The sequence below is a fragment of the Cordyceps javanica genome, chromosome 4, assembly GCF_051103115.1.
Source record: "Cordyceps javanica chromosome 4, complete sequence".
NCBI classification, from domain to species: Eukaryota; Fungi; Ascomycota; class Sordariomycetes; order Hypocreales; family Cordycipitaceae; genus Cordyceps; species Cordyceps javanica.
The window spans coordinates 2586285-2613900 of record NC_139298.1 but is presented as its reverse complement, the minus strand read 5'-3'; the positions used below and the strand labels follow the sequence as shown (position 1 = coordinate 2613900).

Sequence of the window (27616 nt, the reverse complement as noted above, 5' to 3'; positions counted from 1 at the left end):
AGGTCAGCCCATGTTCTGAATCCGAAGTCGTACACGCGTCGGGAATCGTCGTCGCTGAGTCGGACCGCAGGTCATTTTTGCAGACTTGCGCGTGTAGCATGTAACGGTTGAAGTTTGCCAGAATTCGAGGTGCATGTACTCGGTAGGAGGGGGTGAATTGAAGAATGCCAGTAAGACCTGCGGGGTCTGTCAGGTGGCCAAGGTGCTGAGCTGTCGACTTACCCTCGAGCTAATAGTAGGTACTTATAGTGGCCGTGATGCTGCATTGGCAGGACAAGGCAAAACACTGACTCGAAAAGACGGCGGCTCAAAGTTTGAGTTTCGAGTGGCTATGACCGCAGATGGAATTTGCTCCTGAATTTGACAGCTGTCCATTTTACCAGGCACCTTTTGACAGCGCGTCATCATGGTAATATGAATAGGTAGTCTCGCAACAGACATGTCTTAATACTACTGCCTAACTAGGCAACATCTGCCACCTGTACTTTTCATGTCGAAAAACTACATGTATTTATAGAGCTGATGCCCAAGAGATCCCTCTTGGCAAGACTCAACAATAGAATTCGCAACCATGCAGTTACTCATTCTAGGCGGAACCCACTACGTCGGGCGGCTTGTCGCAGAACAGGCTCTAGCCCGCGGCCACCAAGTCACTGTTTTCAATCGTGGCAACAAGCCAGCGCCGGCAGGGGCGCGAGCCCTGGTCGGCGATCGCCTTGCTGAAGACGGCTACGCCGCTCTCGATGGTCTTTCTTACGACGCCGTTATTGACACTTGGGTCTCGGACGCCTCCGCCGTGAGGCAGGCGATAGCCGCTCTCAAGGGCCGCATGAAACACTATGCCTTTGTCTCCAGCCTGAGTGTCTATGACCACAAAGCATCCCCGGCACCTTACGATGAGACGTCGCCGCTTCATGATGTCGATAAGACTCCCGTCAAGTATTTTAAAGACAAGCTGGGCTCGGAGCGCGAGGCTTCCGCATCAGGCGTGCCGACCCTCATCGTCAGGCCTGGTCTGATCGTTGGGCCCGGGGAGGCAACGCCCGGCAGGCTTCCCTGGTGGCTGCGCAGGATGGAGAGAGGCGGTCCAACCCTGGCGCCGGGGCCGGAGGACTTGGCCCTGCAGTTCATCGACGGGCGCGACCTGGCGGCGTTTCTAGTTGACGGGGCGGAAAGCAGGCTGGATGGCGTCTTTGACGCTGTCTCGGGCATGAGTCACATCACGCTGGCGGGTCTCCTCGAGGCCGCGAATGAAGCTGCGGGAGGCAGAGCCTCGCTTCATTGGGTGGATGGTGATGCGGTAGCGAAAGCTGTCGTTGGAAAGAAGATGGAAATACCAATGTGGTTCCCAAAGGAATACGCCTTCACATTTCAGAGCACGGGTAGAAAGGCAGCTGCAGCCGGGTTGAAAATACGGCCCGCATTAGAAACTATCCAAGATACGTGGGATTGGGTGAATGCCAGCGGTTGGGAAATCGGAGATGGTCCTGCAGGATTTCCAGAGGATGTCGAGGCAGACATCCTCCAGCAGCACGGTGGGCTGAACAAGGCATAATCTCGCTCTTGGCACAAGATCACAGTAGAATATAGTCTCGTTTATTTACTATATAGGGAATTGTCTATACAACTTCGCAACTTGATCTAGTAAATCAAACGTCGGTAAGGTTGCAGGCCGCAGGTCCGTTGGGTTTGTAAGCGCCCACTTAGTTGTTCTAGAAAGCCCAAATCCATTCATTCCTTCATAAACATCATTCCTCTCATGTAGCAGCTCATGGAGTAGATCACACAAGGTCGGACACATGATCAATGAAATTGCTCTGCTGCGGCTTTGTTGGCAGAGAGCTGTACACCAATCTTGAGGCCCCAGTCATGCTATAACAACTTTTGGCAAGTCTACTCAAGTTGCTGTCGCCAACATTTGTGTTTTCAGAAGCAGACGTCGTCGTTATTCTATGCCTGTCATACCAGATATGCGTACTACTTTGCATGTCGTATTAAATCGTAAATTTTGGGCTGTGTGCGCTTGGCTAGGGGCTTTCAGGCTCAACTTTTACCTTGTGTCTTTGCCATCACCAAATTTAGACAACTAATTGAAAAAACTGAAGCGTATTACTTTCGCTTTGTTTTCAGCTGCATGGGGCTGTCCTCGTTTCTTAGATCTAGAGGGCAGCCCTAGCAGCCAAGGTTCTGAAGAGTCCACGGATCATCTGCACTGCGGCGATTTCCTTTTCACACAAGCCAATGCTTCCATTGATGTAGAAAAAGATATTCACCTACATCTCAATCTTATTACTTTCCTCAATGTATATTTGCCTCCCTTGCTAATGCTCCGAGTAGGCACACCAGATCAGAGGGGCACCAGCAGCTTTGCCCCACCCCCACCAAAAGCCCAAAAATCACCAACTTCAATCCACACACCTCGATTGCTGTCCCTCACCATATTCAAACACATCCCACCACTTGGCCGCCACAATGTCCCATCCCAGAATAGAAGAGGTCTCCGACAGTGACCCCGACATGGTCTCGGACCCCGAGGAGATTGACATTGACGACTTTGACGACACCGACATCATGCGACGAGTCGAGCCCAAAGCCGCCGCAGCGTCCTCCTCATCCTCGGCCGCCGCACCCCCTGCGTCCGCGTCCGCGTCCGCAGCCGCCGCGCAGCAGGCCATGCAGCAGATGATGATGAACCCCAGCAACACGCGATCCGTCTCGGCCGACGAGCGCGCCGCGTACGCCGGCTACCAGAGCCTGTACCCCCTGTACTTTGACGCCTCGCGGACCCGCGCCCAGGGCCGCCGCGTGAGCTCCGCCCTCGCCGTCAGGAACCCGCTCGCGCGCGAGATTGCAAACGCCTGCTCGCGGCTGCGCCTGCAGACGGTCCTCGAGCCCGAGAAGACGCACCCCAAGGACTGGGCCAACCCCGGCCGCGTCAAGGTCGCCCTCAAGCCCGCCACCGCCACGGCCGCCGCCGGCAACGGCCCGGCCCCGACGACGCACAAGATCGCCAACAAGCACCACCTCTTCATGCTCGTCGCCCAGCACCTCCGGGAGAACCCGACGACGGAGCGCTCGCCCGGCCTCCGCGTGCGCATGGGCGGCCAGATCCACCCGCCCGAGGACAAGCCCTACCCCAAGCCCGCGGCGCCCCGCGGCTGGAAGATCAACGAGTACGTGCCGTACATGAGCGCGGCCATGACTGGAGGCGGCGTGTCCGAGAACCTGTTCAAGGACATCATGAAGGAGATGCAGGGTGGCGGAGATCCCATGTCGGCGCTCATGGCAAGCCAAGCCGGCGCGGCCGGTGGAAACGGTTCAGACGACGTTGGAAAGAAGAAAAAAGATAAAAAGAAGGGAAAGGCATAAGGAATACGGCGATTAGCGACTAGCCAAGCTTAAACACTAGAAAGGCTGGGGAATAGTTGCATCGATAATGAACGAATTAGCACACACGTGTTGGTTATACCCCCGATCAGAAACTCGGCTACGCATATGAATACCACTCATCAGATATGCGATACATGATAAGCCAAACAAAAACGAAATAAATTGTACATGATCTAACGCCGAAAGGGTATCTCCCAAGTATGTCCTTGGCTTGCCGATGTTTGTGACCAACGCGATCCTTAATCGAACCGGGTTCTTCTATAAATTATGTATACAGATAGCTGGGCTCAGTCCTACACAGCTGCCACTCTTGCACTTTGTAGCACATCCCATTCGCGCGATCCCACAATTTGCACCCTACTTCGAGAGCCAGACTTCAACGCCTTGCCGTCTAATCCAGGCAGACGAATCTGCAGTCGTGCAGCTGGTTTCAAATGAGGGCCACCAACGGTTCTGCGGACTGCAGGCAGAAGAAGCGACTCGCTCTTCTTTGCCACTGAGTCTTGCCACGACTTCCAGGCCGCAAAATCCTCGGTTTGCTTTGCCGCGTGGTACTGGGGTGTCGTCTTGGCTGACCGCCATGCGAGTCTATCCTTGGGGATCGAACTATAGTTGAAAACCCCGGCCGATGACGTGATCTTAACAAGCTCACTCAGCACGTCCTTGCCCTCGGCAATCAGCAGGGCTTTCCGCTGTTCAGTAGCACTGGTGGGCTTCTTGAGCGGTTCGGCGAGCCAGTCATAGTTTTGCTGCTCCGTTAGTCTAGCCCGGCGGTTGTCCTCACGTAAGTAGCGCACTGCAGACTGCAAACTTTCGATGTCGTTCTTGAGTGCGTCCATCTCACGTGCTGTGGCAACAGCACGCTCTTGCCCAGCCTTGTTACCAGCAGCATCAGCGCCATCGACAAACGCGCGGCTGTCACTTGCAACCTTCTTCCACTTGTCACGCTCGGATTCGAGCATCTTCAGCTCACGATCTTGCTTCTGAATATCATCCCTGAGACTGGCAGCCTGTTCTGTAGAAGCTTCGAGATCCTGCCGCAGAGTGTTAATGCGTTCGACGTTGGCCTGTGCATCACGCATGCGAGATTCAAGGGTCTCGATTTTCAAAGCGGCTGTGCTAAGATGCTCGTCGCGCTGAGCAATTGTTCGGCGAACTTCACTGTGTTCTTCCTTGAGTCGTCTTAGCTCTTCTTCGGCATCAACAGGCACAGCCTTAAGCGCTTTGAGCTCCTGTGACCGGAGCTTCCATGGCGCTGGGCTAGAATCAAACTCGCGAGCCTGGCTGAGATCGGTAGCCAAGCCAACGACCTCCGACACTAGACCATGGAGATTGCGCAGTTGGGACAAATACTGAGAGAACATGTCAGATTCACTGCAGGATGTGGTTTCCAGAACTGCAGCGTGAATAGCATTTTGCACATCAGCGTGCGTAAATGGTTCAGTTCGTCCTTCATCTTGCGTGAAGAGCCCATGGAGCGCTGTGCCAATGTTACGAGCCAAGGTTGCGATACCCTCGCTAGCAATGCGGGTTGACTCAAACAAATCACGACTCTCTGGTGCCAAGGAAAGCGATCTTGTCTTGAGGTCCTCCAACGCGCGAACAGCCTTGCCAGCAATAACCTTGGTGCTTCGGGTTTGCGTAATGATGGCTTCGAATTTCTTGGCGAGAAGATGTGTCATTTCCTCGTCAGCACTCTCAGCAGAAACGACTCTCTCAACCATGGCACGGGCGGCGTTGAACGAGGTAGCAGCAGATTCTAGATGACTATGTACCACAACAGCCTTCATGTGAGACTCGTCCGCGTACCCGGGGGCGTCATCGGCGAGGTGAACCTCGCCCAGGTGAGACATTAAAGCAATAGTTCGCTGCAACGCTTCGGCACACTGTTTTTCCCTCAGTTCGTCCCTACGCAAGCTGTCGATCCAGCTGTTGAGAGCACGCTCAACCGGCTCAACTTCGAGCAAAGCATTGCGATAGTTCGAAAACTGTGGAATTGAACAGTGGCTCATATCGTTGGAAAACCGGTCACACATTGTCGCGACCCAGGTCAGCTTATCTACAGCATCGCAGCCAGCAAAAAGGTCGTCCTCATGACCAGGCTGTGGTTGGCCGTTGAGCTTCTCCTTAATAAATCCGCTGAGTAGGTTAGATTTGAACGCAAGCCTGCGGAAGCGAAGGAGTGCGAGGACAGAGTCTTGCTCTTCCTTGTATGTGTCAGGGAGGAAGAGCTTAACAATCTCAAGATGCTGTTCGGCTTCTTGCGCCTCAAGGCGTCGCATCTCGAGATCAATTGTCTTGACTTGGGTCTTGGCAGCTGAAATCTGTAGCTTCATGTTGAGATCCATCATGGCGCGCGATCGGTCGTTCAGCTTCTCCGATTCGCCCTCCGTAACGGCTTGCGAGGCTCGCATATCGTCCAAATCTGTCTGCAGATTCGTAACGAGCTCTCTGAATCTGGACAGTGTGTATTCCATGTCCTCAAAGTTCTCTTCCTGTTGGGCGGTTCGGCGGGCTTGCTCGGCAATGACGCTGTCTCTGAAATCCAGCTCTTCCTGAAGCTCTTTCTCATTTTGCACGTGGTTGATTTCGAGTTCATCGTTGATTTCTTTCAAGCTCTCCAGGTCCTCAATCACAGCCTTGAGTTCTTCCATTTGCTCTGACAGGCTCATGTTTCGTTCGGTCAGATCTTCAATCATGTCTTCGGCGCCAAGAGCAGTATCTAGTTGCGAGCGGAGATCATCGACTGCTGCCTCGGATTGCTCTAGTCTTTCCTTTGTTTTTTCATGCTCTTCTTTGGTGTTGCTCAGGTCGCGAACGTCTTCTTCGAGCAAAACAATCTGAGCTTTGAGGTCTTCTTCTTGTTCGTGAGTAATGTCTCGCAGTCGGATCAAAGCCTCACGGAGACGCTCGTTTGTGCGCTCCATCTGCATCCAATTTGTGCTTGTTTTCTCCTCTGGCGTCATACCCTTGCTGTATTCTGCATTTTCCTCACGAAGAATTTCTACTTCCAACTCGAGTTCTTCGGCTTTTTGCTGCACAGCCTCCAGCTCAACCTTCAGTACCTCATAATTCTCTTCCGCCATTTCTCGATCAAGAGTTGCGAGTTCCAAAGCAGTATCATGATCGGCCTGCAGAGCTTCCACCGAGTCAAATCTTACTTCGGCTTCTTTCAGTTGCTTCCGGAGCTCTAGTAATTCTTGCTGCTGCGGCTGGTACTTTGCCTGAAGCTTCTGGATAATGTCGGAGAACTTGTCTCGTTCGGTCTGGACCTTGTCCAATTGTTTCAGTTTGTCGCGGTCATCCTGGCGTTTTCGTTCTAAAACCTTGACTTTTGCTTTTAAATCTTCAACTTCTCTGTTGAGAGGACCACCAGAAACTGAACGTGGCATGGCTGCATGAGTAGTCGGCTTTGATGATGCGGCAGCTATCTTCTCCAAGTTATTTGTTTTAGCCATAACAGGGCTCTTTGGCTGGGGTGACAGAATCTCAGCATCACTTTTGATAGGTGAATTTGGAGCAGTCTCGCCACTTCGTGAGCCCGTATTGCTCTCGTAACCAGCCTGCGAATCCGCGGACGGGCGCCGAGCAGAGTCTGGACGTCGTAGGCTGGCAGGAGCTGGAACTCTACCGCTCACCGAACGGGTATGTGAACCGCTGCCTCGTGAAGCTACAGAAGACACTGAAGCTTGTCTCGTAGTTCGTGATGCAGGGGCCGCTGGAGGTCCCATAGATGTACGTTGAACAGGAACGGTTGTACGTGCTCGCGCTCCGGCCGATGCAACTCTTGCGTTTGATGGTGTTCCGGTTCGCGAAGCTGTGGCACTAGATGCGGCACTCAAAGGCTTTGTTGGCGACTTGGTGGGAGACTATGGAAGATTAGCAACGAGGTCGCATGAATATATGTTGGACCTACTGTAGAGCCTGGAAGCCTTCCGATGCTAGCAGGACGAGTCGTTCGAGAAACCGGGCTCGGGCTCGGGGCATTAAGGCTCTTGCGTCTATTCAGGGTGACATCGTTTCCAATCGAGGCACGGCTTGCAGCTGGATTGATGAAGCTGCTCGGCCGTGTGACTTTCTTGACTCCTGGCTTCGCAGCGGCAGGGGGCTGAGCAATGATGGTAGCCATCATGGGCTTGACAAACATCCCATAACCCAGTGGGCAGTCGAAATAACGCTGTCCCTGGACACTGCCATCGTTTTTGCCCGTCTTGTCCTCCAATTCGACCCCTATCCACTCGCCCACCTGGAAGCTGGTTTGGCCAGCGAACCGCACGGTGGCTTTGCGGCCATCGTTTAGCTGCACAATCTGACCTGGCTTGAAATCAGGCATTATTATGAAGATATAACGGGAAGCAGGTGCATCGTGGCGCCAGCACGTTCGGTATTTCTTCTGGTGAAATTTGGTGTCAGGCGGGCGCGCTGGGTAGGACCAGGTCACCAGCAGCTCGACTCCTTAGCATGTGCATTTAAGTTACTTAGTGAAGCTCCCAAGGAGCTGCGGTCAACACAGCCCACTAATAATAAGTGTAGCAACGCGTCGACCACCATCAGTCACGCGCTCCACTTTATTGGCCAGGTACCGGTGTGGTGCCTTAGATCTTAGGCTTCCAAATCGTCCTGGCTGGTTGCCAGCCTGCCACCCCACGCAAGCCACACCACACCAGACACAAAGGAGAGACATCTTGCAAGACCCTGGAAGCTATTGTCACGCGGCTCATTATAATTGATTTCAAACCAGGCATTGGGCCTTCATCTATTACTTCATTCTTTCGCCAGATCCATGACGGAGGATAGAAGTTAGGATACGTATCTATACACCGAAGAAGTCGCTGCTCTACTGCACCATGACTGGCCTACTTTTGATATCCCAAATGTCGAATCGCAATATCCAGAACGCCTGTTATCATTAACGGCTTAATCATCTCTCCGTCTCGGAGGTGCCGCATTAAGAAAAGTACCATCCCTCATCCATTCGATCAGCTCAAAAGCCATCCGGCGCTCGGTCGCTTCGTCAAGAGTTGTACCGCTCGGAACTCTGACGACAATAAGACCCGCGTGCTTCACAATCTCCACAGCGCCAAATTTCTTGATTTCGTCTTCTTCACTCACCTGCACATACACGACTAAATCGGCACCGGGGGTGCCACGCCACATATTCGCCATCCATTGCCAGTGGTTTTCTGGCAGGTATAGGTCAGTGTTGGGTGTGCTCGAGGCGAATTTGTCAGAAATTGTCAAGCTATAACCTTCCTTCATAAGAGCCACTGGCGTCTTCAAGGATGACAATGGCGCCGTTTCGGTCAGTGTCGGCGCATCAAGCCGCACAAGAACGCCCGCGTTCCTGTTCCTAGTCTGGCGGGTATCGGTGGCTGAAACGCCACCTCTCCTGCTTGTGACATGAGCAGTTATCTGTCTGGATTTTTCTTGCCAACAGAGGATCGTTTTCATGTATGCAGAAAGGCCGGTCGTCAATGCCGTAGGTTGAGAACCATCAGTTTCGATCGTCTCTGGATCAGGGATCCAGCAGCGAAGTGACACTTCGCTGCAGGCAAGCAAGGCCTTTTCGACAGCCTGTCCAACAGTGTGCAGTATCTGGGAATTCGGGCCCTCCACGGCAATGACAGCGCCTCTTGTTTCGACCGGCGAACGATCTTGCTCACTTGAGTGAATTGGAAGAGGTCTCGAGATTCTTGACAATGCTTCGAGTTTACGCTTGAAAGGAATCGACATCACTGCTTCTTCTATGTTGCTGGATCGCTTCTCTTGAGGAACAGGGAGAGAAAACACGGGCGCAGGCAGTATTGGCTGTCGCATGTCCATGCTTTGTGCGCGCACTGGTGAAGGTGACACCGCTGTCTGTAGAGGTGGTAGCCTTAAAGACTCGTCAAAGCCGCTGTGCCGTCGAGCGACCTCTTGCTCTGGCCAGGGACCTCCTCCAGGTCGGCGTGGCGGCGGTGGCATCGGTCCACTATGTGACCTGGGGATTGTGCTGATCTCCGGGAGAGAGGTATGAGGATATGGACGCATTGGCTGGTAGGGACCGCCTTCGGGAGACGTGCGCATCGGATCTGGCGGCACATCACTGAAAGCTCCATGCAGACGGCCCACCGCGTGATAATTTCCTGCCCCATTAGCCCTACGGCGCTTCACATCCGGTGAAGTAGGGTCGTCCTCGTAACCTCTCACAGGAGGTAATTGCTGGTGCGGAAGAGGGAGCGTGCTGACAGGCGATAAATCCATACTCGGCCTCCTCGGCGCTGAGGTATCTATGCTGGGCAAGGCAGTCTGGCCATGAGGGCCGATTTTGACGGAAGGTGGTGTTGCTACTGGCGTGGAGGGAGTTCTTGGTGTAGCGATGGTTCGTCCACTACATTTCACGCAACGACCGGATTCCTCTCCGGACGGGGGATTCGGCCAGCTGCCTTGGACTTTGCTGCCCCTTCTGGGCTGGTATCTGTAATTCGGGTATTGGTGTTGGTGGCGTTGCTTCTCTTCCTCCGCCAGCTTCTTCCACGTTTCTTTTATATCTTCGACCTCATGTTTCCATTTCTCGCCTATTATTTTGGAAATCTCCGGATTTGATAGTTTGGGATTGTCAGCTGTTACTTGCGACTGGTGATGCTGCCGATATAGGATAAATGCTACAGCGCGTGATTAGTCTGAGAACGGAGACATGATCTGGTATCAAACCCACCGTTACGAGGACGCGGTATCTTCGGTGTTGGCGTGCAAAGACATATGGCTTCTCTCGAAGAGTCCGGCTTCATAGCCGGTCCGGAGGTGTTGATGCTCAATTGCTCATATAAGCCATGTGTTTGATCGACAGAAGTCAGGGAAGCAGCCCGTTTTCTGGTAAAGCTCGAACTACCAGGACTCGGTGACCGTCGCGGTGCAAAGACACCTTGCGGCCCGCTTACCCTGACAGCCCTATCAAGATCCATCGGCAGATGTGGCGTCGTGTCATGTATAGGTCTAGGTGCAAAGGACAAGACTTGGGTCATATTTGAATGTCAGCAGACTGGCACCCGCTGATGCTCAACGAACAGCAGGGAATATGCAGCGAACACAATGCGCCAGCAATCCGAGGGATGGATGGTGCAGTTTGTATCGAAAAGTGCTCAGACTTTGGTGGTTGAAGACTGTGAGATTGAACTGGCTTGGCCGCAGAGCGCTGCCTGTCTGGGACTGCGGGGGTTGGAGGAAGGCTCCAATGCGATCGGCGGAAGTTGTTGGAGATGTGCCGGGGAAACGAACTTGCGGGTGCGCGATGTCGATCCGTTACAAGCCTATCAACGCGGGACTATTGGCGATGCTCGAACGAGTGCTGTTATTGGAAGGGCGAACTGCTCATTCTTCAAAGGCTCCAGCAAGGTGATTAATGGTGGGTGGTTGAGCCGACTGGAGTGGGGGAGGCTGGAAGTTCAACGCGGAATGAACGTCTCTTTGTCCGGCATATGTTTGCGCTACACCCCTGTGTCGGCAGGATGTGGCAAGGGTAAGGATCGGAGGGGCCAAAAGCTGGTATAAGCTCAAACTAGAGGACGGTGAGTTTGCGTGTGGATGAAGAACCCAGATGGAGTAGGAGGTCGACGGGTGGGCGCTTAGAAGACGAGGCAGCACCCTTGGCCAGCCAGAAAATGTGACGGCAAGGCTGACGGGCTAGATCCGGGAAAATGGGCCGAAAGCGAATGGACGAAAGAAAAGACGGCAGGAGCACGAACTCTGCTACTGATCCGGCAAGCAGCGCTCTCTTCAAATGGCGATTCGAGGATAGCTGGGCAAACACGGCGAGAAGAGGAAAAGAACAAAAGCATTCATGGACAAAGGTGACGCAGGAAACAAAAGGCACCATCGTATTATATCATCGAAGAAGAAAGGAAGAGGGTAGGTTCAGGTTGTGTTCCAGCTAAGCTTACTGGGGGCCAGCATACCCATTCTTGCTTGAACTCCGCCAAGGTGCCTTTGCCTGGCTGGGCGAGCTCTCATTGCACAAGAGTATGGAGAAGACTAGACGGGAGAATAACGGCGTCCAAGACAGCACTACTCGTGCTGGCGCAGGTTCTCCTGCAACAACAATTCCATCGTCTGCCATCCCCCCTTCCCCATCTCGCAGTATATTAAGATTCTCTTCTCTTAAAGACAAATCTTCGCCCGACAACCTTTTCTCAACTAGCTCGCCGGCTTTCTGTCCAAACAGAAGCAAGTCCCAGCCTCGCCGAAGGACGACAATGTGGGCGCGCCCAGGAATGTGCTGCGTGAGACCCTCTGGAATGCGCGGCCCTGAGACAAAACGAAAAGCCTCACCCAAGTGCCAGGCCCACCGCCCGCCACCCCGAGAGGGTGTGGTAGCGCCCCAATTCTTGTCACTATTGATTAGCCCAAAAAAACCTAGCCACACGCGATGCGGTCGGAAGGTTTGTTGTTCTGCTGGTCTTGCTTCTATATTTTCGATGGTTCGCGGGTAGGTTCCGCTCGAGGATGAGGGGCCGGGCCGGATGCGGTTACCTTTTTCCCTTATCCGGAGAGCTGGGTTTACTACGCAAATGGACAGCTCTCCAGAAAAAAAAAAAAGTCAAAAGGCAATCAGGTCAGCAGTACGGAAAGAAAATGGAGGGGGGGGAAGACAGTGGGCGCAAGGTCCAGAAGCTGAAGGACACCGTCGCGTTGACTCGAGAGAGCCTTAGCCTCAACAGTCCAAAATGGTAAGTTTTGACTCACCCGCATCTTGTCTGCTTGTTTTTCTTTGCGGGTGTTACCAACCGTCCCGTCCGTTGAAGAAGAGAGACCGCACGCAAATTTGGAACGAAGTCAACGGCAGGTGAGTCGAATGCCGGCGTTGCCCCAGCCAGGCCCGTTGGATTATCCGCGCGTAACTGGGGAGATGTTGAATGTGTCCTCTTTTGCATTCGTGGGTGGTTGTGCTTCAATCATTTCTTTCCTCTTCTCCCCCCTGTTCGTGTCTTGGACGGGCGTGTGGTCGAAAGGTGGCGCCACGGGGGAATTGGCTGTTCATCCTGACTTGCATCACACACACACTACTTAGTACTTACTCGCGCAAGCACGCACGTACTCAGTACATGCTACCCTGCCGGTCCCTCTCGTCGAGCGGTCATGGGTACTGCACTGTTTGCTGCGCCGCCCCCCTGCCAAATGTGATGGATGAGATCGGGTCCGAGAGATTGCCGCCGCGGCCGCCTCCCTAGGGAAGGGAGGGGCCGCCGTCTTTGTTTCGACTGTGTGCTTTGCCTTGCTCTGTCGTGCATATATTTATTTTTAACCCGCAACAATACGCTCCTGATGCAGAGCACAAAGGAATTCAACCCGGGGACTCATCCGGCCGCTTTCCGCATAGCAGCCGTGCGATCCCAGGTTGTCACGGAGCGGCACGCACCAAAACAAACTGCTGCCCAACACTGCAAAAGGAAGGGTTACTTCGCGTTATCGAATGGCAACAGAAAACCCAACGGTTGGTTTTCCTTGCTTGTACTTTCTTTTTTTTTTCATCCCATGATTGTCTGCATGATTTCTTCTTACTAAGTACGAACTTTTCTTTTTCCTTTACCTAGACAGCCACGGCCCGCCATCAACATCGACACTAACAAGCCAAGGGTCTCAACTTGTCCAGTCCGTCTCTATACCTCGTTTCTACCAGTAACATGCGTTTTTTCAGAATTAACCATCGCGAGGACGAACAATAATGATCAAAAATTGACGTGTAAATAGTACAACTAAGAAAAAAACCCATTGAAGTCGTGTTATTCTCTTATTTTTTAAAAAAAAAAGTCCAAGGCGCCGCTCCGTTCAACAAGGCAAATCTCCCGTTTGAGTCGCCCCTCCGTTCCCGTCGCAAAAGCAATTTCCGCACTGCGCGACTACCATTCTCTCCAACTTTTTATGTCTCGTTACATCCTGTTTCGCTCATTGCTTGCCAATTAGCCGAAGAATCGGGGTTCCGCTTTCGACAATCAACTTGTTTCTTTAACTCCCTTGCCGATTTCGAAAGTGATTATCCCTCTATCGAGTAAATCCGCCATTATTTCCTTCAGATTCTGAATAATAGATTGGAGAAATTACCAGTCATCTAGTCCTCATCTCTTTTCGCCAGGCGCTCAGGACAAATAACCCCGTCCTGCTTCACTGCCGAGTAGCGTGGCACTACGGCGAGCATCGAGGAATAGATCCTCGCATTCGGTCACATCCTGGATGTCAATCTGGGTGCGACCGTTGGCCTTTGCGAGAATGCTGTATTTGCGTGCTTCGGTCAGCGACAATGTCTCGGATCCAAGCCTACTTGTGGTCAAGGCGGAGGGGCGATGGGGCAGACACGAATATGAGAAAAAAAGGGGGGGGACGGGAAGATAGTAGCAAAGAATCAGGTGAAGCACAAGCCAGTTGGCGGCCGGTGAAGAATGGAGAATTGGCGTTTTGGGGGGGGATAGAAATGGGCAAAACAGCATGATTGCGAGTGAAAGGCAGCAAGATCAGCGGCGTGATCATTGAATGGGACCACTTGGACCCTTGACTTCATCAGGCTTTCAAAAGAGCGAGAGCAGCAGAGCTCGCTCACTGGTTCTCTTTTTGAAACATAACGGAGCAGACAGCGCATCGAATACGTGACGCACACGTAGACAAACAGCGAACAAGGAACACATGGAGGCGGACTAACCTGGCAGGAGTCAGGAGCTGCAAGCAGTATCTCAGACTGATGCTCACACCGCGCTCTGCGATTTTATCGATGGCCGCATCGGTAATAGCCACAGCCTCGGTCGTCGCGCGTAGTTTTACAATACGCTTAATCTCATCTGCTTCGTAGGGTGCTGTGGGGATAATGAGAAGGCGGGCTAAGAAGTCGCTAGGAATGCCGTGGGCCGCAACAATGTCATCAGTGCCTCGGATCTTGCACATTCCGCGGTTCGATGCCAGAACCACGATGGGCGCGATTGGCGATTCCAGGGCTCGGTTCAGATAGGTAAAGCATTCCACATCAAGCATATGCGCCTACCGCCCCAGCCAGATATGTTAGCGAACATCCGTCTAGAAGGGCGCATTTCCGGCATTTTGTCTTGTTTCTTCTCATTTCTTTTTGCCCTCTCATTCATCCTGGCAATGGGAAGAAAGTGGACCAAGAGTGACACAGAAACACAGAAATCCATGTAACCGGAAGAGCGGAGAATATGCATCTCAAACACTGCCTTGTCTTACCTCATCAATGAATAGGACTCCGGGGACGAGTTCAGCAACACCCTGGTCAATGTACTTGCTGACAACTTTGTTGATCTCCGTGCGCAGCTTCTCCGTGATCTCGGTCATCTTGGGTTTCATCAACTGCCCCATCATGCTCATGATGTCCTGTCCGCCCTGCGGTCTGGCATTGGCGACGTCGAGATCGTGCAGCGTCACGTCCTGAACAATCTCCTTCTTCTTGTGCACCTCACCCTTAGGCAGAGGGACATATTCCTCGGCCTCAAGATCGAATTCGGTCGCGTAAGCATCAGATCTCCCCACGCGCTTGCAGGCACCGGTGTTGGCTTCAATGTAGATGACGTCTCCGACAGTAACACGCTCCTTCTGAATGGCCTCGTAAATGCTGGGGTCTAGACGCAGCTTCTTTTGCCCCTTGGCGCTCTTGAGACCGATCAGCAGAGTGCTAATCGTCTTGCCGTAGCCGCCGAGTGGATTCTCCGCCTCCTCGGGAGTGAGCTCTGTGACTTCGCCTTCGTAAACCTCCTTCGTCTCGCGCACCTTGAGACCAATGGCTCGGCGGAAGTTCTCCATAAGCATCTCTGTCTTCTTCACTTCGGTCGAGTAGATTTCGCTTCCCACGATAGGGCAGAACGGGATCTTGGTACCAAGTTCTTGGCTGATGGCCAGAGCCAGCGCTGTCTTTCCCGTTCCGGGACCACCTGCCAGGAGAACCCCCCTTCCTGCCATCTTGTGAGCCCGAATCAGATCGACAACGACGCCACATGACTGTAAATATTGCATTAGCGGCCGACTCCTCGCGATCCAGGAAAATATGTAGAGCAGCAGAAGTTCCTACCTCGCGAGCCTGTATTTGGCCAATGAAGCCGCTAGCTTGCGATTCTGCATGTCCATCTGACTTGAGGCCAAGGCCCTTGATATGTGTGTGCGCTGCCGTGCGGTTGTCGCGCTTGTTGCCCTTGACTTCACTGATCTGAACCATGTTGGTGGCGGCTTGACGAAGCCCAGAGACGTCGAAATAAAAGTAGATTCGAGTACAATACGTGTATTTTGATGCAATTCGACGGTTTACTGCACAAAATGACGTGTTCCTGATGCTAATCGGCGTTTGCGAAGCCTCGAAATGTTTGCGATCCACGCAGTAGCTGGCGGATGGTTGAAGCTGTCGCGACGGCCGCGGAAACCTCTGGCCTCACGTGACTCCAGAGCTCGCCCACTCAGCTCGCTAGGATACGAGGTTACCCTATACAACCTTCGAGCTTCATTTGCGCCTACATTTGTCTGTGAATCACATAATTTCATTGCTTTTGGTCCTCAATTATACTCTGTCCGTTTTCTTACGGCTCCCTAAGGCTTATTCGAAACCCAGTGATGGGCGGTAGTGTCACTGTCGGCATATCGACTGAAACCTACCCAGCACCATCACAAACTTCAGTCAGGCTTTTTTGACAAGCTCTGGCTATGATACGACACATGAAAAAAAGAAGAAGCCATATCCATATGTGTGTCTATCTATAAAAATAGCTACCGTGGTTGATATATGTTGAGTTCTGTATTTGCACCCCCGCCACCGCCATCCATGAGCATAGGTGATCCCTCTGCCTCATCCAGGAGGTTCTGTTGTGCCTCACGATCTTCTACTTTTGCGACAACTTTGGGTGTCTTCTTCAAAAACATGACCCCGATAGCGCTGCCTAGAATCAATGTGCATCCCAGAAAGCTGATTAGCCCCATTCTATGGCCAAAAACCCACCAGTCGAAGCTCGCTGCAAACAACATATGAGTGTATATCATGGAGTTGGCTTTGTTTGATTTATCCTTGCTAAGACCTGCGGTGAGCAGGAATTGCATAACCAGACCGAAGAAGCTGATTAATACAATAAGCAACAATTGCTTGACCGTGTATGAAAATTTCCACTGCAACGTAGGTTGTGAGACGTTCAACGCTGGCGCCGCGCACAGTATAGTTGCACACATTAAAGTGCTGACGGTTGCAAAAACGTTGACGGAGATGAGGGGATGGGTCTTCTTGCCAATAGCGCGCAGAGTAGTGAAGGCTCCGGCCGCGCCGAAAACACCAAGAAGTGCAACGCCGACGGCAATGAGGCGCTCGCTTGCCGTTGCTTCGTGGTCCATGCCTGGAAGAGTCCCTGGCTCAGGTGTTTCATGGCTGGGCTTCTTACTCGAGTCGACGAACAATGTTGCAGGCTGTGCAATAAGAACGACACCAAAGAAGGCAACCAGCGTAGCGAGTTGTTCCATCCTCGTGAATGGTTCACGGAGTACAAAATAGCATATGATGCCGGCCACGCCAGGAGCCAAGAACGTGATGACCGTTGCGTCGGCGAGCGGCAAATACATCATTGAGTACCACATGCCATAGATGCCAAAGAAACCTGAAAATGAACGGATGAACAGTAACAAGCGAATACCCTTATGTGGAATCGGAAAGTCGGGAAAGCCAGTCTTCCACATATATATTGAGCAACCGACGGCACTGAGACCTTGCCTGTAAAATAAGAGCTGTACCGGGTGCATGCCGTCGCCCTCAAGCTCCATGAATCGGGCACTGAGATTCATGAGAGCGGCGAAAAACTGGGCCAAAGCAACACATATAGAGGGGAGATTGTTTTGCCAGAATCTTCGGATGAATGACGGTGGTTGCGAAAATCCGGGCTGGCTGTCGAGGCCAGTGTGCCCATTGCCATGCGGGAACGGTGATAATCGGCCACTCATAACTGGGCTCGGAGTCAGTGCTCGAATAGCTTCGGGCACAAAACTTTCGGACTTTGTGCCAAGTAGATTTGATGATAATCCATGTTGTTCCGCTGTTGTGTCGTTGGAGTCTATCTGGTGTTGAGAAGCAGGCTCTACCTCGGAAGTGGTGCCATTACCCTGCGACATGATGCTGGAATCTGGGGCGAACACTGGCGAGATGAAGTCGCATAAACCACCGTATCTTATCCAGAGCAAAGCTTCTGACGGAAAGTTTCTGAAAATCGCGTAGGCCTCCAAATCAACAGAGTAGCCATGGCAAAAATGTCCTCTCAAAAGAGAGGGAGAGAGAGAAAGAGAGAGAGAGAGAGGAAAAGAGGCAACGTCCCAACCATCAACCGAGCGGCAATAGCCCAGGATTTCTCCAGTGGCGGGCAATGGCCATGCTTGGTCTTCCTGGTGGAGTCCGACTACACATCTTACGGCGATGATGTTTGGCTATGGTTCCATACGGGATGGGGATGGAGGAGTAGAAGGTGGAACCGGCTGCCCCTCGACGAGTCGGCCGACGACGAATGAACATGCAGCTAGCGAGAGCCCAACGCCGTGGGGGGCAAAGGGGAGGCTATGCAGGCTATTGGGTAGCAGGCAGAGGCCGGTGCGGCGCCCGATATCGCACTTTGGGGGCGCCACTCATGAACATTTTCAACCCGTTACTGCTAACATGTTGCTGATCAGTGACAAGAAAGATAGCCGGGGTGGTGGATGATTGCTTGGCATTCTATAGTCCAGTTCAGCGCGGGGGAACACATGTGGAGGCATCACTCCCTGCACAGGTACTGATTGAAGGCTCAAGAGGGAAATACAACTGCTCACTTCCTTGATGAATATATATATATATATAGTTGCTTCCTCCATCTCTTTTACTCGATAATTCTCAATGCCGTATCGCATATTGATAACAGGCTAAGCAACATAGAGGCGCTTTTGCAAGCTATATAGAAATCCGACCAAGTCAGATGGAATTCAAGTCCAAATATCAAATGAGTTAACGTTAATCTTTACAGTTTCGGCAAGGTATCGTTGATATCCCCTTTATCCCATTTCCGGCAAAACTCCGTGACTATGCAAGTGTGAAAACAAAGCTGTAATGAGCCATACGCCGGCAGGCTGTGCCACCATAAATTCCAATCATAATCGTTTCCCGCTCGCCTATTTGCGTCGCAGTCCAAGTATCATTTCTTCTTGCCTAGGGCATCCGCCTCAGCCTCGGCATCGTCGTCGGCCTCGCCGAGCTCCTCCTCCTTGTTGGCCGGCCTGCTGCCGTTCCCGTTCGCCGCGGGCGCGCCCTCCACCTTTTCGCGCTTCTTCTCCTCTTCCGCCGCGTCCTTCATGATGTCGTCTTCGGCGTCGCGCAGGATCTCGCGGGCCTTTTTGATCTCCTTTTGCTTCTCAAAAACCTCCTGCACCTTGCCTAGGAAGGCCGGGTTCTTGCGGAAGGCAAACTCGAAATCTTCGTATTTGATCTTTTGACGACCCGAGTACTGCGCGGCGCGGGCTGCTTCGAAAGCGATCGACTGCATAAAGTCTGTGAGGATCTCGTCAAGGACGCGGACAGTTTCCGGAAGAGGGTTCTTGACGTCGCCGTGAGCGTAGAGCAGCTGGGCCACTACAGTAGCGGTTAGCAACTTTGAAGGAGGCAATCAACTTCAAGACTTGGACATGTGTATGCAACGTACGCTCATTATGCGAAAAGTTCATTTTGCCAACATTTTTGCCAGCACGCGCCCGAGGTTCCATCTTGAATTGATTTGGCGGCGCGGCGACGCCACGCGTTTGAGCGATATGCGGCGTCTCGGGATAAAAATCAATGCAACAATGATACTAGGGACAGAGACTCCAGATTTGGACCTCAGGCGTCTCACGCAAAGCTTAGGTTGATGATGTTGCGACGCAAGAGGCTTGCAGCTAGAATGATGCTTGGTGGGGCTGAGGTGGCCGCTGTTGACGTATGGTTGGTCGGGGTGCGGCGAATCTTTGGTCCCCTGGAAGGTACCTTATTAGTAGTAGGTACGCAGCTTCAGCAGAGGCCAGCGTATCTCCAACTTCGAGCTTCGCGTTGCCGCCATAACCTCGCGCAGTCCGCAAAGACACTTCATCGCATAAGTGCTTTCGCTTTAGATTGGTCAAGATGGTATGGTATCGCATTTTCGTCCTGTATGGCTCCATCTCCTAACTTGCTTCTAGTCGGCGCTCTTCAACTTCCAGTCCCTCCTCCTCGTGATCCTACTGCTCATCTGTACGAGTACATACGTCCACCACTTCACACCTGGCATTCTCGACAGGAACAAGAATGGGTAAGTAGGAGAATCGAACCGAAGAAGCGCGAAAAGCTCTGCGGCATAAAACTGACCGACTGGACAGTGTCACGGGTATATTTTGGAAATGCGCGAGGATAGGCGAGAGACTGAGTCCTTACATAAGTATATGCTGCGTTGTCATGGCTGTATGTTGATATGCTCTTGTTAGTCCCTGAAACGAGACGCTAACTCTTTGGAAAAAGGTTTCCATCTTCTTCGGATAAGCATTACTTTACATTTGAATCTTTCCGATTTTGTTTTTGCGACACGGGCGTTTCGAGGAGCGGACATACGACTACTTACGGGGCCTTCGGTATACATAATGGCGGGCGATTCTCGGTACTAGGAATACACAAGCGACCTAAAAAAAAACAAATCTAAATCTTGTATAAGATGTCCCTCAGATGCTGCCCATTCGAGCGACATGTGATCATGCCTGAGCTAGGACGGTATCACCGTCGCTACTCGGTCATACTAAGCGATGGAGAACATCTTGACCGGACAGCCACCGCTCCAAGTTTTCCGCCGTTTCAGCATACCATCTGTTCATGAGTCCTTCGTCCACATAGCCCATGTGAGGCGTGGTAATCACCTTGGATCGTCCGGCAACACCCCATTGCTCGATGCGCCAGGGGTTTCTCTCTGGGAGGGGTTCCTGGTCAAAGACATCCATGGCAATGCCGCGGATTTGACCTTGGTGCGCTGCATTCAGTAGAGCATCTTGATCGATGAGAGGGCCGCGAGAGGTGTTGACTAGTAGTGCACTGGGTTTCATGAGTCTCAACATGTCTGCATCGACCAGCCCTCTTGATCGCTCGCTCAGAACATAGTGCAGGCTGACCACATCCGCAGTCCGAAACAATTCTTCCTTGCTAACTGCCTGGAAAGTCCTCTCGCCAAATTCATTCTCAATTGGCAGGCTGAGATTTGCTGCAGCTCTGTCCGCCTTGTCTTGGTCCAAGTTTGCGCTCCAACAAACGGCTTTCATGCCGAAAGCCAGCGCCCCGATTCTCGCGACAGCCGCACCGAGCCTCCCAAGGCCGATGACCCCGAGAGTTTTCCCGGGGAGGCCTGTCGCCAAGCCAGACTGCCAGCCGCCCGACTTGACAACGGCATCATCAAACGCCACATTTCTAGCCAGAGCTAGGATGAGCGCCCAGGTATGCTGCGTCGTGGGGTGGCCGCCTCCTTTTCTGATATCGGCAGGAAGTGGCTTGCCTGCAGGCTCAGGTTTGTCAGTGCGACCCTTTCCAGGAGCCGCGGCAACAGTGATGCCGAGCTCCTTGGCAGCTTGTAGGTCAAAGGTCTCAAACTGCGTGCCAGTGCAGAGCAGCAGTTTTAGGTTTGGCAAGCTGCGCAGCAGCTCAGAAGGAAAAGGTGTTCGTTCGCGCATCGCAGATATGATGTTGTACGGTCGGAGCTTCTCAACGAGCGCACTTTTCTCTTCCGCTGTGTTTTGGGGCACATACGACTTGAATATGTCGATATTGACATCGGCCGGCGCTATGTGCGCGAAATGTGGTTGCGCCACGGAGAGGTAGTCATCTAAGATGACCATTGATGGCACCGAAGAGTCAAGGTTACGGCGCGTGTGTAATCGCTGTACATGATTGACAACGCGTGAGAGGGGCTTTTGTGTTAGTTTTGAGGCCATTTGAATTGATTGCCTTGATGAACCGGACACGACGATACGACAACGATGGGAGAGGACGAGACTGTGGGAGAATCAATTAATGTGAAGTAAAAGTATAGATTTGTAGCACGGCGACGAATGGATTACAATAGGGGTTTTCTCATAGGCTGACGATGGCTCATTTTGCTTGATCGTACTGGTAGTCACTTCGGCTCAGTCAAGGGATCCGGTGGGATTAATGCGGAGATCCGACGAAACCTGGGGGAGCGAACCCACCTGACATCTAACTCCGAGACTTGGGGTCGAACGCGGCTCGGGGCTGTTGATGATGAATTTTCTCCTTGACGCTGCCAGAAGAAAGCTCCATTAATAGCCCACCAAGAGGCCATTGTTCCAATTCCAATGGTGAGGATTTCTTTGCCCTTTGCCCCCGACCGCTGCAGGTCTTGTCGATGCTACTCCGAATCTAACCTTGGTGTCCATTATTTTGAGCAGGCTCTGCATCGCTCGGCATAAGTAGCGCATACCCTCTCAAAGTAGGACTCGAATACCGGTACACACAATCCTTTCATCTATTGTCAGGCATTGTCATCCCCAACATATTCCTTCCGATGAATCAGCCTCGGATCCATGAAGACGTCGGCCAAACCAGAGCCAAGCGCCAATGCCAAGGGATCGCCATTAGCCGTCTTGGCGATCTTTTCTGGCAGCCATCAATTTCCAAGCCCTCTCTCTTCCTGGACTAGACTTCGCGTAGATGATTCAGAGACGGCTCATCGACATCGAGACCAGTTGAGAAATTCAATTGCCGACGGCCAGACTCGCTCTCCAGTGACTGCGAGAGGATGGGATACTTTAAACATAACCTTGTCTTAACCCACCAGTTCATCCCCACATTGAAGAATACCATTCACATCACGCGACGCTGAAGCCGAGGAATTATGGCACCTTGCAGCTTCTGCAGCGCGGTCTCTGCACCGAACCTAACCATGGAGATCCACTGTTTATATTAGCCCAAACACTTATGAGATGGATGAGAGCGCGGTAATAGTTCAGGTCAGGCTGGGGAAACCACCGGAGATGCCCGCCCGGTGAAGCAGCCACGTTTCGTAGGGTCATCCAGCCTGTCAGCAGGGGTGCCGGGCGTCGGCCGGCTCGGTGACATGAACTGGCCAACAATCTCGTAAGCTGCATGGGGTGTGAAGAGAGAGAAACGTGATAGGGCTTGCACAAGCAGGAAATAAGAAGAGAAAAATCGGAGCTGTGTAAAATCAACAACCAGGCAAGGCGAACAATCAACGGAAAGCAGTCTGAGCACGTGGTCGATTTGCCCCAGACCAAGCTCACATCCTCGCGCGGCCAAGTCGAGAATAGTTGGCGCATTTATTATTTATTCCCCCACCGCCGCTGCCGCTTAGCCGGAACAGCCCGTGGCGTTTCTCGCTAGAAGCCAGGACACATGCCATGATACTTATTTGGCATTGGCCGGTCAATTCCCCTCCCCCCTTTGATTCTTTCGTGAAGCGCGTAGTCTTTTTTCATAAAAAGGAACCCGCAAAGCCGTTGCGCATGTCTTAAGCGGCACGCGAGTACACACTCTCTTCATCTTTCTACTTTGCGGAAGGGTCGCGTGGTCGAATACGACTCTGCATCACAAACACTCGGCATGGCTGACGCCCAAACTTCGGACAAGGTCGCGGTTGCGCCAGAGTCCCAGGATGATCAAATGAAGCAGCCCGAGCCCAGCCAGCAAGAGGTTGTTGGCCCGGTCTCAAACAAGAAGCAATCGCTCTCCGATATCTTTACCATTGTACGCTCCCCCACACCCTTGCTACCTGCGCAATCGCTTCCTCCGGGAAGAAATTCGCTAACTTGACTGGAGTTTTGCTCTGGGTTTGCCCTCATATCCGATGGTTACCAGAACAACCTCATGACAATGACCAACGTGTTGTTCAAGAAGGAGTACCCTCATGAGTACACCTCTTCGGTCAGCACCCGTGTCTCCAACGCGCTCCTGGTGGGCGAAATTCTCGGACAAGTCGTCGTAGGCCTTACCTGCGACTATCTCGGACGTAAAACAGCCATTATTGCAACTACCTTGATGATTGTCCTGGGCGGCATCATGGCGACGGCCTCGCACGGCATCACAATCGATGGCATGTTCTGGATGCTGACCATCTCTCGTGGTATTGTCGGATTTGGCGCTGGTGAGTTACGCTCGAGAGAAAAATCTAGCAAGCCATGTCAGATGCTGACATTACACAGGTGGCGAGTATCCCGCGGCCAGCGCTTCGGCTTCCGAGGCTGCCAACGAACACACTCTGGGCCACCGAGGTCCAGTCTTCATCCTCGTTACCAACTTGCCGCTTTCGTTCGGCGGCCCTCTGGCTGTGTGTGTCTTCTTAATCGTACTCTCTGCGGCCGGAGAAAACCACCTGTCTACCGTCTGGCGTGTCTGCTTCGGTATCGGTGTCCTCCTGCCCTTGACCGTCTTCTATTTCCGTCTCAAGATGCTCAACTCGAAGCTCTACCGTCGAGGTGCCATCAAGAAGAGGGTCCCGTACCTACTCGTCATCCGCTACTACTGGAAAGCTTTGATTGGCACCTGTGGCGCTTGGTTCCTCTACGACTTTATCACCTTCCCCAACGGTGTCTTCTCCGGTACCATCATCTCCAGTGTTGTCAAGGCTGGCAATCTCCGCAGTACTGCTGAATGGCAGCTTCTCCTAGGATCCATTGCGCTCCCTGGTGTCTTCCTTGGTGCTTTCTTCTGCGACCGCCTTGGCCGCAAGAATGTTATGATGATTGGCTTCTCTGGTTATCTGATTTTTGGTCTCATCATCGGCCTCGCCTATGACAAAATTGTCAACATTACCCCGCTCTTCATCATCTTCTACGGCCTCATGCTCAGTTTTGGCAACTTTGGCCCCGGCGACATGTTGGGTCTCATCTCTTCTGAAAGTTACGCTACGAGTGTCAGAGGTACCTGCTACGGCCTCAGCGCTGCCGTTGGAAAGGCTGGCGCTGCCATTGGCACCGAAGCTTTCAAGCCCATTCAGGAAAATCTCGGAAAGAAGTGGACTTTTATCATCGCCGCCATTTGCGGCGTCGCTGGCATTCTCGTTACATTCTTCTTTGTTCCCAAGCTTACCGGCGAGGATCTATCCAAGCAAGACGAGAAATTCAGAGCTTACTTGCTGGACAATGGATGGAATGGCGAGATGGGCGAACAAGACTTGGCCGCGCTCGCGGAAGATGTCCATGATGTTGAGAGCCCATCTGAGGAGGGCGTCGACGAGAAAACGGCGCTGTAACTCGAATACATGATTCCCCATGCGTAAGTTCTTTCGTAGCATGATACCCTGCACAAGCAAACGGCACGGATGTTTTAGATTTAGTGTGAACATTCACTGCGTTCTATCTTGTTATCTCACACGTCTAGCAAGACAAGAATTGGTTTTTGAATACAAGAATGCATCACGCAGGGTTGTTTCTTTTACTTTAGTCGCCAGCGCACACTATTTATGCGGCACTTGGCTTCAAACTCTTGAAACTTTTTGTAATATTCGTAATTGCCTCTTCAACGGGCAACCGCTCCATGGAGCTTGCACCATAGAAGCCATGCACGCCCTTGGTCCTGCCAAGCACATAGGCAGCATCCTCTGGGGCGGCAATCGGACCACCGTGGCAGAGCACCAGGATATCTGGGCGGATCGCGATGGCGGCATCCCGAATCTGCTGAATGAGCTTCACGCTCTCGTCGAGCGTCTTGCCAGAGGCGGCGCCGATGGAACCGCTCGTCGTAAGACCCATGTGCGCAACGAGAATGTCCGCGCCAGCTGTGGCCATTTTCTGCGCCTCCTCAACGTTGAAGACGTATGGCGTCGTGAGAAGATCCATCTCGTGAGCCGCACGCACCATGTCGACCTCGAGATCATAGGACATGCCTGTTTCCTCCAGGTTGGCGCGAAACTGGCCGTCAATGAGGCCAACTGTCGGGAAATTTTGCACGCCGGCGAAGCCCAGGTCTCGCAGCTGGCCAAGGAAGTGGTTCGTGTTGAGGAAAGGATCCGTGCCGCATACACCAGCAATCACAGGAGTATGGTTGACAACCGGGAGAACTTCCTTGGCCTGGCAAGCGTTAGGAAATGTGCTATACTTGAAGCTGGGCCGATCGGCCATCTTTGAATGACGAATCCACTCACCATATCGAGCACAACATCATTCGCATTGCCGTACGGCATCAGTCCCGAAAGCGAACCGCGGCCGGCCATGCGAAAGCGGCCACTATTGTATATAATGATTAAATCGCCGCCGCCAGCCTCGATGAATTTGGCCGAGAGGCCAATACCAGCGCCAGCGCCGACAATGGGCTTACCCTCGGCGATTTGTGCTCGCAGGTTGGCTAGGATCTCTTCGCGGTTGGTCGGAGGCGCCATGACTGCTATCTCGCTGTGCGAATGATGCAGCGATGTGTCAAATTTGCTATTGAAAACAAAAAGAAAGAAAAAAAAAACAGGAGAGTGAAATTCCTCGCAGCGATGAAGATCAGTGAGTCAAAGTCGCGTTGTCGAGGTGTAGCTCCACTGCCACAGTCAAGGTGGAGTTGAGTCTCGGTGGTGCACAACCATGGCGCGAGTTTTGGGCCGTAGTCTGCTCCGACAACTCCTTCCGGACGCCCTTTTGTGAGTTGATCACCTAGTTGCAGGTGAGGGGCCGCTGCAGGCCATCGGCCATGCAATTTGACCTCACTCGCTCCGTCGTCGACGTCATCGTACAGACAACCAGAGGCAGACAGTTTCTGCATAGTAGACAACTGAACTCGTCAAAGTCAGCCCAGAACATCTCTTCTCGTCATTCTCGTGCAGCTGGACCGCATGAGAGGCAACTGCGGAATTGCCAACCAGTTAAACCGCCACCAGATTGCCCCTTTGTCAATACCGGACACCTGCGTTGCCTGCAACATGCCGACGGTAGCAATCATTGGAACTTGTGACACCAAGTTTGACGAACTGCGTTTCTTGCGCGACCGAGTTCAGGAATATGGGTCCGTTGAAGCAATCATGATCGACGTCGGTTGGCGAGCGACGGAAAACAGCGACATTACGATATCGCAGCCATCACTCATCTCTAAATACGGCCAAGGGAAAGATGTGTCGTCACTGTCTCGTGGTCAATATATCGACTTCATTTCTACATGCGCGGCAAAGGCCGTCAAGGATCTTTACGAAAGTCAGTCCATTGACGGGATTGTGTCAGCTGGTGGTTCGGGTGGCACTTCGTTGGTCTCGTCCATCATGAAGGACGTGCTTCCGATTGGCTTCCCGAAGCTGATTGTTTCGACAATTGCGAGTGGCGATAACGAGCCAATTATCGGCGAGACAGACATTGCCCTGATGTACTCTGTTGTCGATGTCGCAGGCTTGAACCAGGTTTTAAAAGGAATTTTAAGTAATGCTGGCGCGGCAATCGGGGCAGCTGCCGTATCGTATTCGAAAAGAAGGGCTTCGGCGTCAGCAGAGAACTCTGGACCCTCGTCGGAGAAGAAGCGGGTGGGCATCACCATGTTCGGTGTGACAACCCCCGGTGTCGATGCTATTCGGTCTCATCTCGAAAGCAACTATCCTATCGAGACATACGTATTTCACGCTACTGGGCGTGGAGGCAAAGCCATGGAAAGACTGGTCAGAGAGGGCATACTGGATGCTGTAATTGATCTCACAACAACTGAAATCGCAGACTTTATCGCCGGCGGTGTGATGCCGGCCGACAAGGATCGTCTCGACGCTGCCATCCAAAAACGAATCCCTAACATTGTTTCCCTGGGGGCGACAGACATGATCAATTTCGGCGCGCGGGACACGGTCCCGCAAGCCCTGCGGGATCGTGTCATTGTTGAGCACAACTCGCTGGTAACGCTCGTGCGCACGTCACCTGAGGAGTGTACCAAGATTGGCGAATTCATTGCCAAAAAGCTACAAAAGACAAAGGTCCCTGACAAAACGCACGTCTGGATTCCCAAAGGCGGCGTGAGCATGCTGGCCGTCCCTAGGCAGCCCTTTGCTGACAGAGCAGCGGACACAGCCCTGTTTGACGCGTTGCGAGAAGGATTGAAAGGTACGGGCATCCGCATCATGGAAGATGAGAGGGACGTCAACAACACAGACATGGCCAAGGAAATTGCAGATTGCTTAGCGAGAGATTTGGGGTTTGAATAGAAACGGTAGTTGGTATACGCCCCAAGCTTTATCCTTTATGAAAGCGCGGCGTCATACAATTTACGACGATTAATGAAAATGATGGAATTATCAAG

At 52.5% G+C, this 27616-nt stretch overlaps 12 protein-coding genes across 12 annotated transcripts; 5 read left to right on the top strand and 7 right to left on the bottom strand.

Moving 5' to 3' along the window:
- Positions 1–571: 571 nt before the first annotated feature.
- On the top strand, positions 572–1555 carry V2A60_006677 (uncharacterized protein; the record flags this gene model as incomplete). The annotated part of the gene is made up of 1 exon (XM_083257969.1): positions 572–1555. The coding sequence occupies one exon, from the start codon at positions 572–574 to the stop codon at positions 1553–1555; it is 984 nt and encodes a 327-aa protein (XP_083114095.1).
- Positions 1556–2472: 917 nt separating this feature from the next.
- Positions 2473–3369, top strand: V2A60_006676 (RNA-binding signal recognition particle subunit SEC65; the record flags this gene model as incomplete). Its single annotated transcript, XM_083257968.1, has 1 exon — positions 2473–3369. One exon carries the CDS (start codon positions 2473–2475, stop codon positions 3367–3369), a length of 897 nt encoding a protein of 298 aa, XP_083114094.1.
- Positions 3370–3683: 314 nt separating this feature from the next.
- V2A60_006675 (dynein associated protein-domain-containing protein) lies at positions 3684–7723 on the bottom strand (the record flags this gene model as incomplete). The annotated part of the gene is made up of 2 exons (XM_083257967.1): positions 3684–7259; positions 7307–7723. 2 exons carry the CDS (start codon positions 7721–7723, stop codon positions 3684–3686), a joined length of 3993 nt encoding a protein of 1330 aa, XP_083114093.1.
- A 584-nt stretch (positions 7724–8307) lies between these two features.
- On the bottom strand, positions 8308–9633 carry V2A60_006674 (uncharacterized protein; the record flags this gene model as incomplete). Its single annotated transcript, XM_083257966.1, has 1 exon — positions 8308–9633. The coding sequence occupies one exon, from the start codon at positions 9631–9633 to the stop codon at positions 8308–8310; it is 1326 nt and encodes a 441-aa protein (XP_083114092.1).
- A 3869-nt stretch (positions 9634–13502) lies between these two features.
- V2A60_006673 (RuvB family ATP-dependent DNA helicase pontin) lies at positions 13503–15577 on the bottom strand (the record flags this gene model as incomplete). The annotated part of the gene is made up of 4 exons (XM_083257965.1): positions 13503–13635; positions 14060–14391; positions 14596–15363; positions 15434–15577. The coding sequence occupies 4 exons, from the start codon at positions 15575–15577 to the stop codon at positions 13503–13505; spliced, it is 1377 nt and encodes a 458-aa protein (XP_083114091.1).
- A 542-nt stretch (positions 15578–16119) lies between these two features.
- Positions 16120–17499, bottom strand: V2A60_006672 (DMT family transporter; the record flags this gene model as incomplete). Its single annotated transcript, XM_083257964.1, has 1 exon — positions 16120–17499. The coding sequence occupies one exon, from the start codon at positions 17497–17499 to the stop codon at positions 16120–16122; it is 1380 nt and encodes a 459-aa protein (XP_083114090.1).
- Positions 17500–18545: 1046 nt separating this feature from the next.
- Positions 18546–19110, bottom strand: V2A60_006671 (transcription initiation factor TFIID subunit 13; the record flags this gene model as incomplete). Its single annotated transcript, XM_083257963.1, has 2 exons — positions 18546–18979; positions 19050–19110. The coding sequence occupies 2 exons, from the start codon at positions 19108–19110 to the stop codon at positions 18546–18548; spliced, it is 495 nt and encodes a 164-aa protein (XP_083114089.1).
- A 391-nt stretch (positions 19111–19501) lies between these two features.
- V2A60_006670 (protein kish) lies at positions 19502–19894 on the top strand (the record flags this gene model as incomplete). The annotated part of the gene is made up of 4 exons (XM_083257962.1): positions 19502–19504; positions 19558–19667; positions 19735–19816; positions 19874–19894. 4 exons carry the CDS (start codon positions 19502–19504, stop codon positions 19892–19894), a joined length of 216 nt encoding a protein of 71 aa, XP_083114088.1.
- A 245-nt stretch (positions 19895–20139) lies between these two features.
- On the bottom strand, positions 20140–21228 carry V2A60_006669 (glycerate dehydrogenase; the record flags this gene model as incomplete). The annotated part of the gene is made up of 1 exon (XM_083257961.1): positions 20140–21228. The coding sequence occupies one exon, from the start codon at positions 21226–21228 to the stop codon at positions 20140–20142; it is 1089 nt and encodes a 362-aa protein (XP_083114087.1).
- Positions 21229–22969: 1741 nt separating this feature from the next.
- Positions 22970–24617, top strand: V2A60_006668 (major facilitator superfamily domain-containing protein; the record flags this gene model as incomplete). The annotated part of the gene is made up of 3 exons (XM_083257960.1): positions 22970–23113; positions 23186–23510; positions 23569–24617. The coding sequence occupies 3 exons, from the start codon at positions 22970–22972 to the stop codon at positions 24615–24617; spliced, it is 1518 nt and encodes a 505-aa protein (XP_083114086.1).
- A 208-nt stretch (positions 24618–24825) lies between these two features.
- V2A60_006667 (uncharacterized protein) lies at positions 24826–25742 on the bottom strand (the record flags this gene model as incomplete). Its single annotated transcript, XM_083257959.1, has 2 exons — positions 24826–25434; positions 25509–25742. The coding sequence occupies 2 exons, from the start codon at positions 25740–25742 to the stop codon at positions 24826–24828; spliced, it is 843 nt and encodes a 280-aa protein (XP_083114085.1).
- Positions 25743–26267: 525 nt separating this feature from the next.
- On the top strand, positions 26268–27521 carry V2A60_006666 (Tm-1-like ATP-binding domain-containing protein; the record flags this gene model as incomplete). Its single annotated transcript, XM_083257958.1, has 1 exon — positions 26268–27521. One exon carries the CDS (start codon positions 26268–26270, stop codon positions 27519–27521), a length of 1254 nt encoding a protein of 417 aa, XP_083114084.1.
- Positions 27522–27616: the final 95 nt, after the last annotated feature.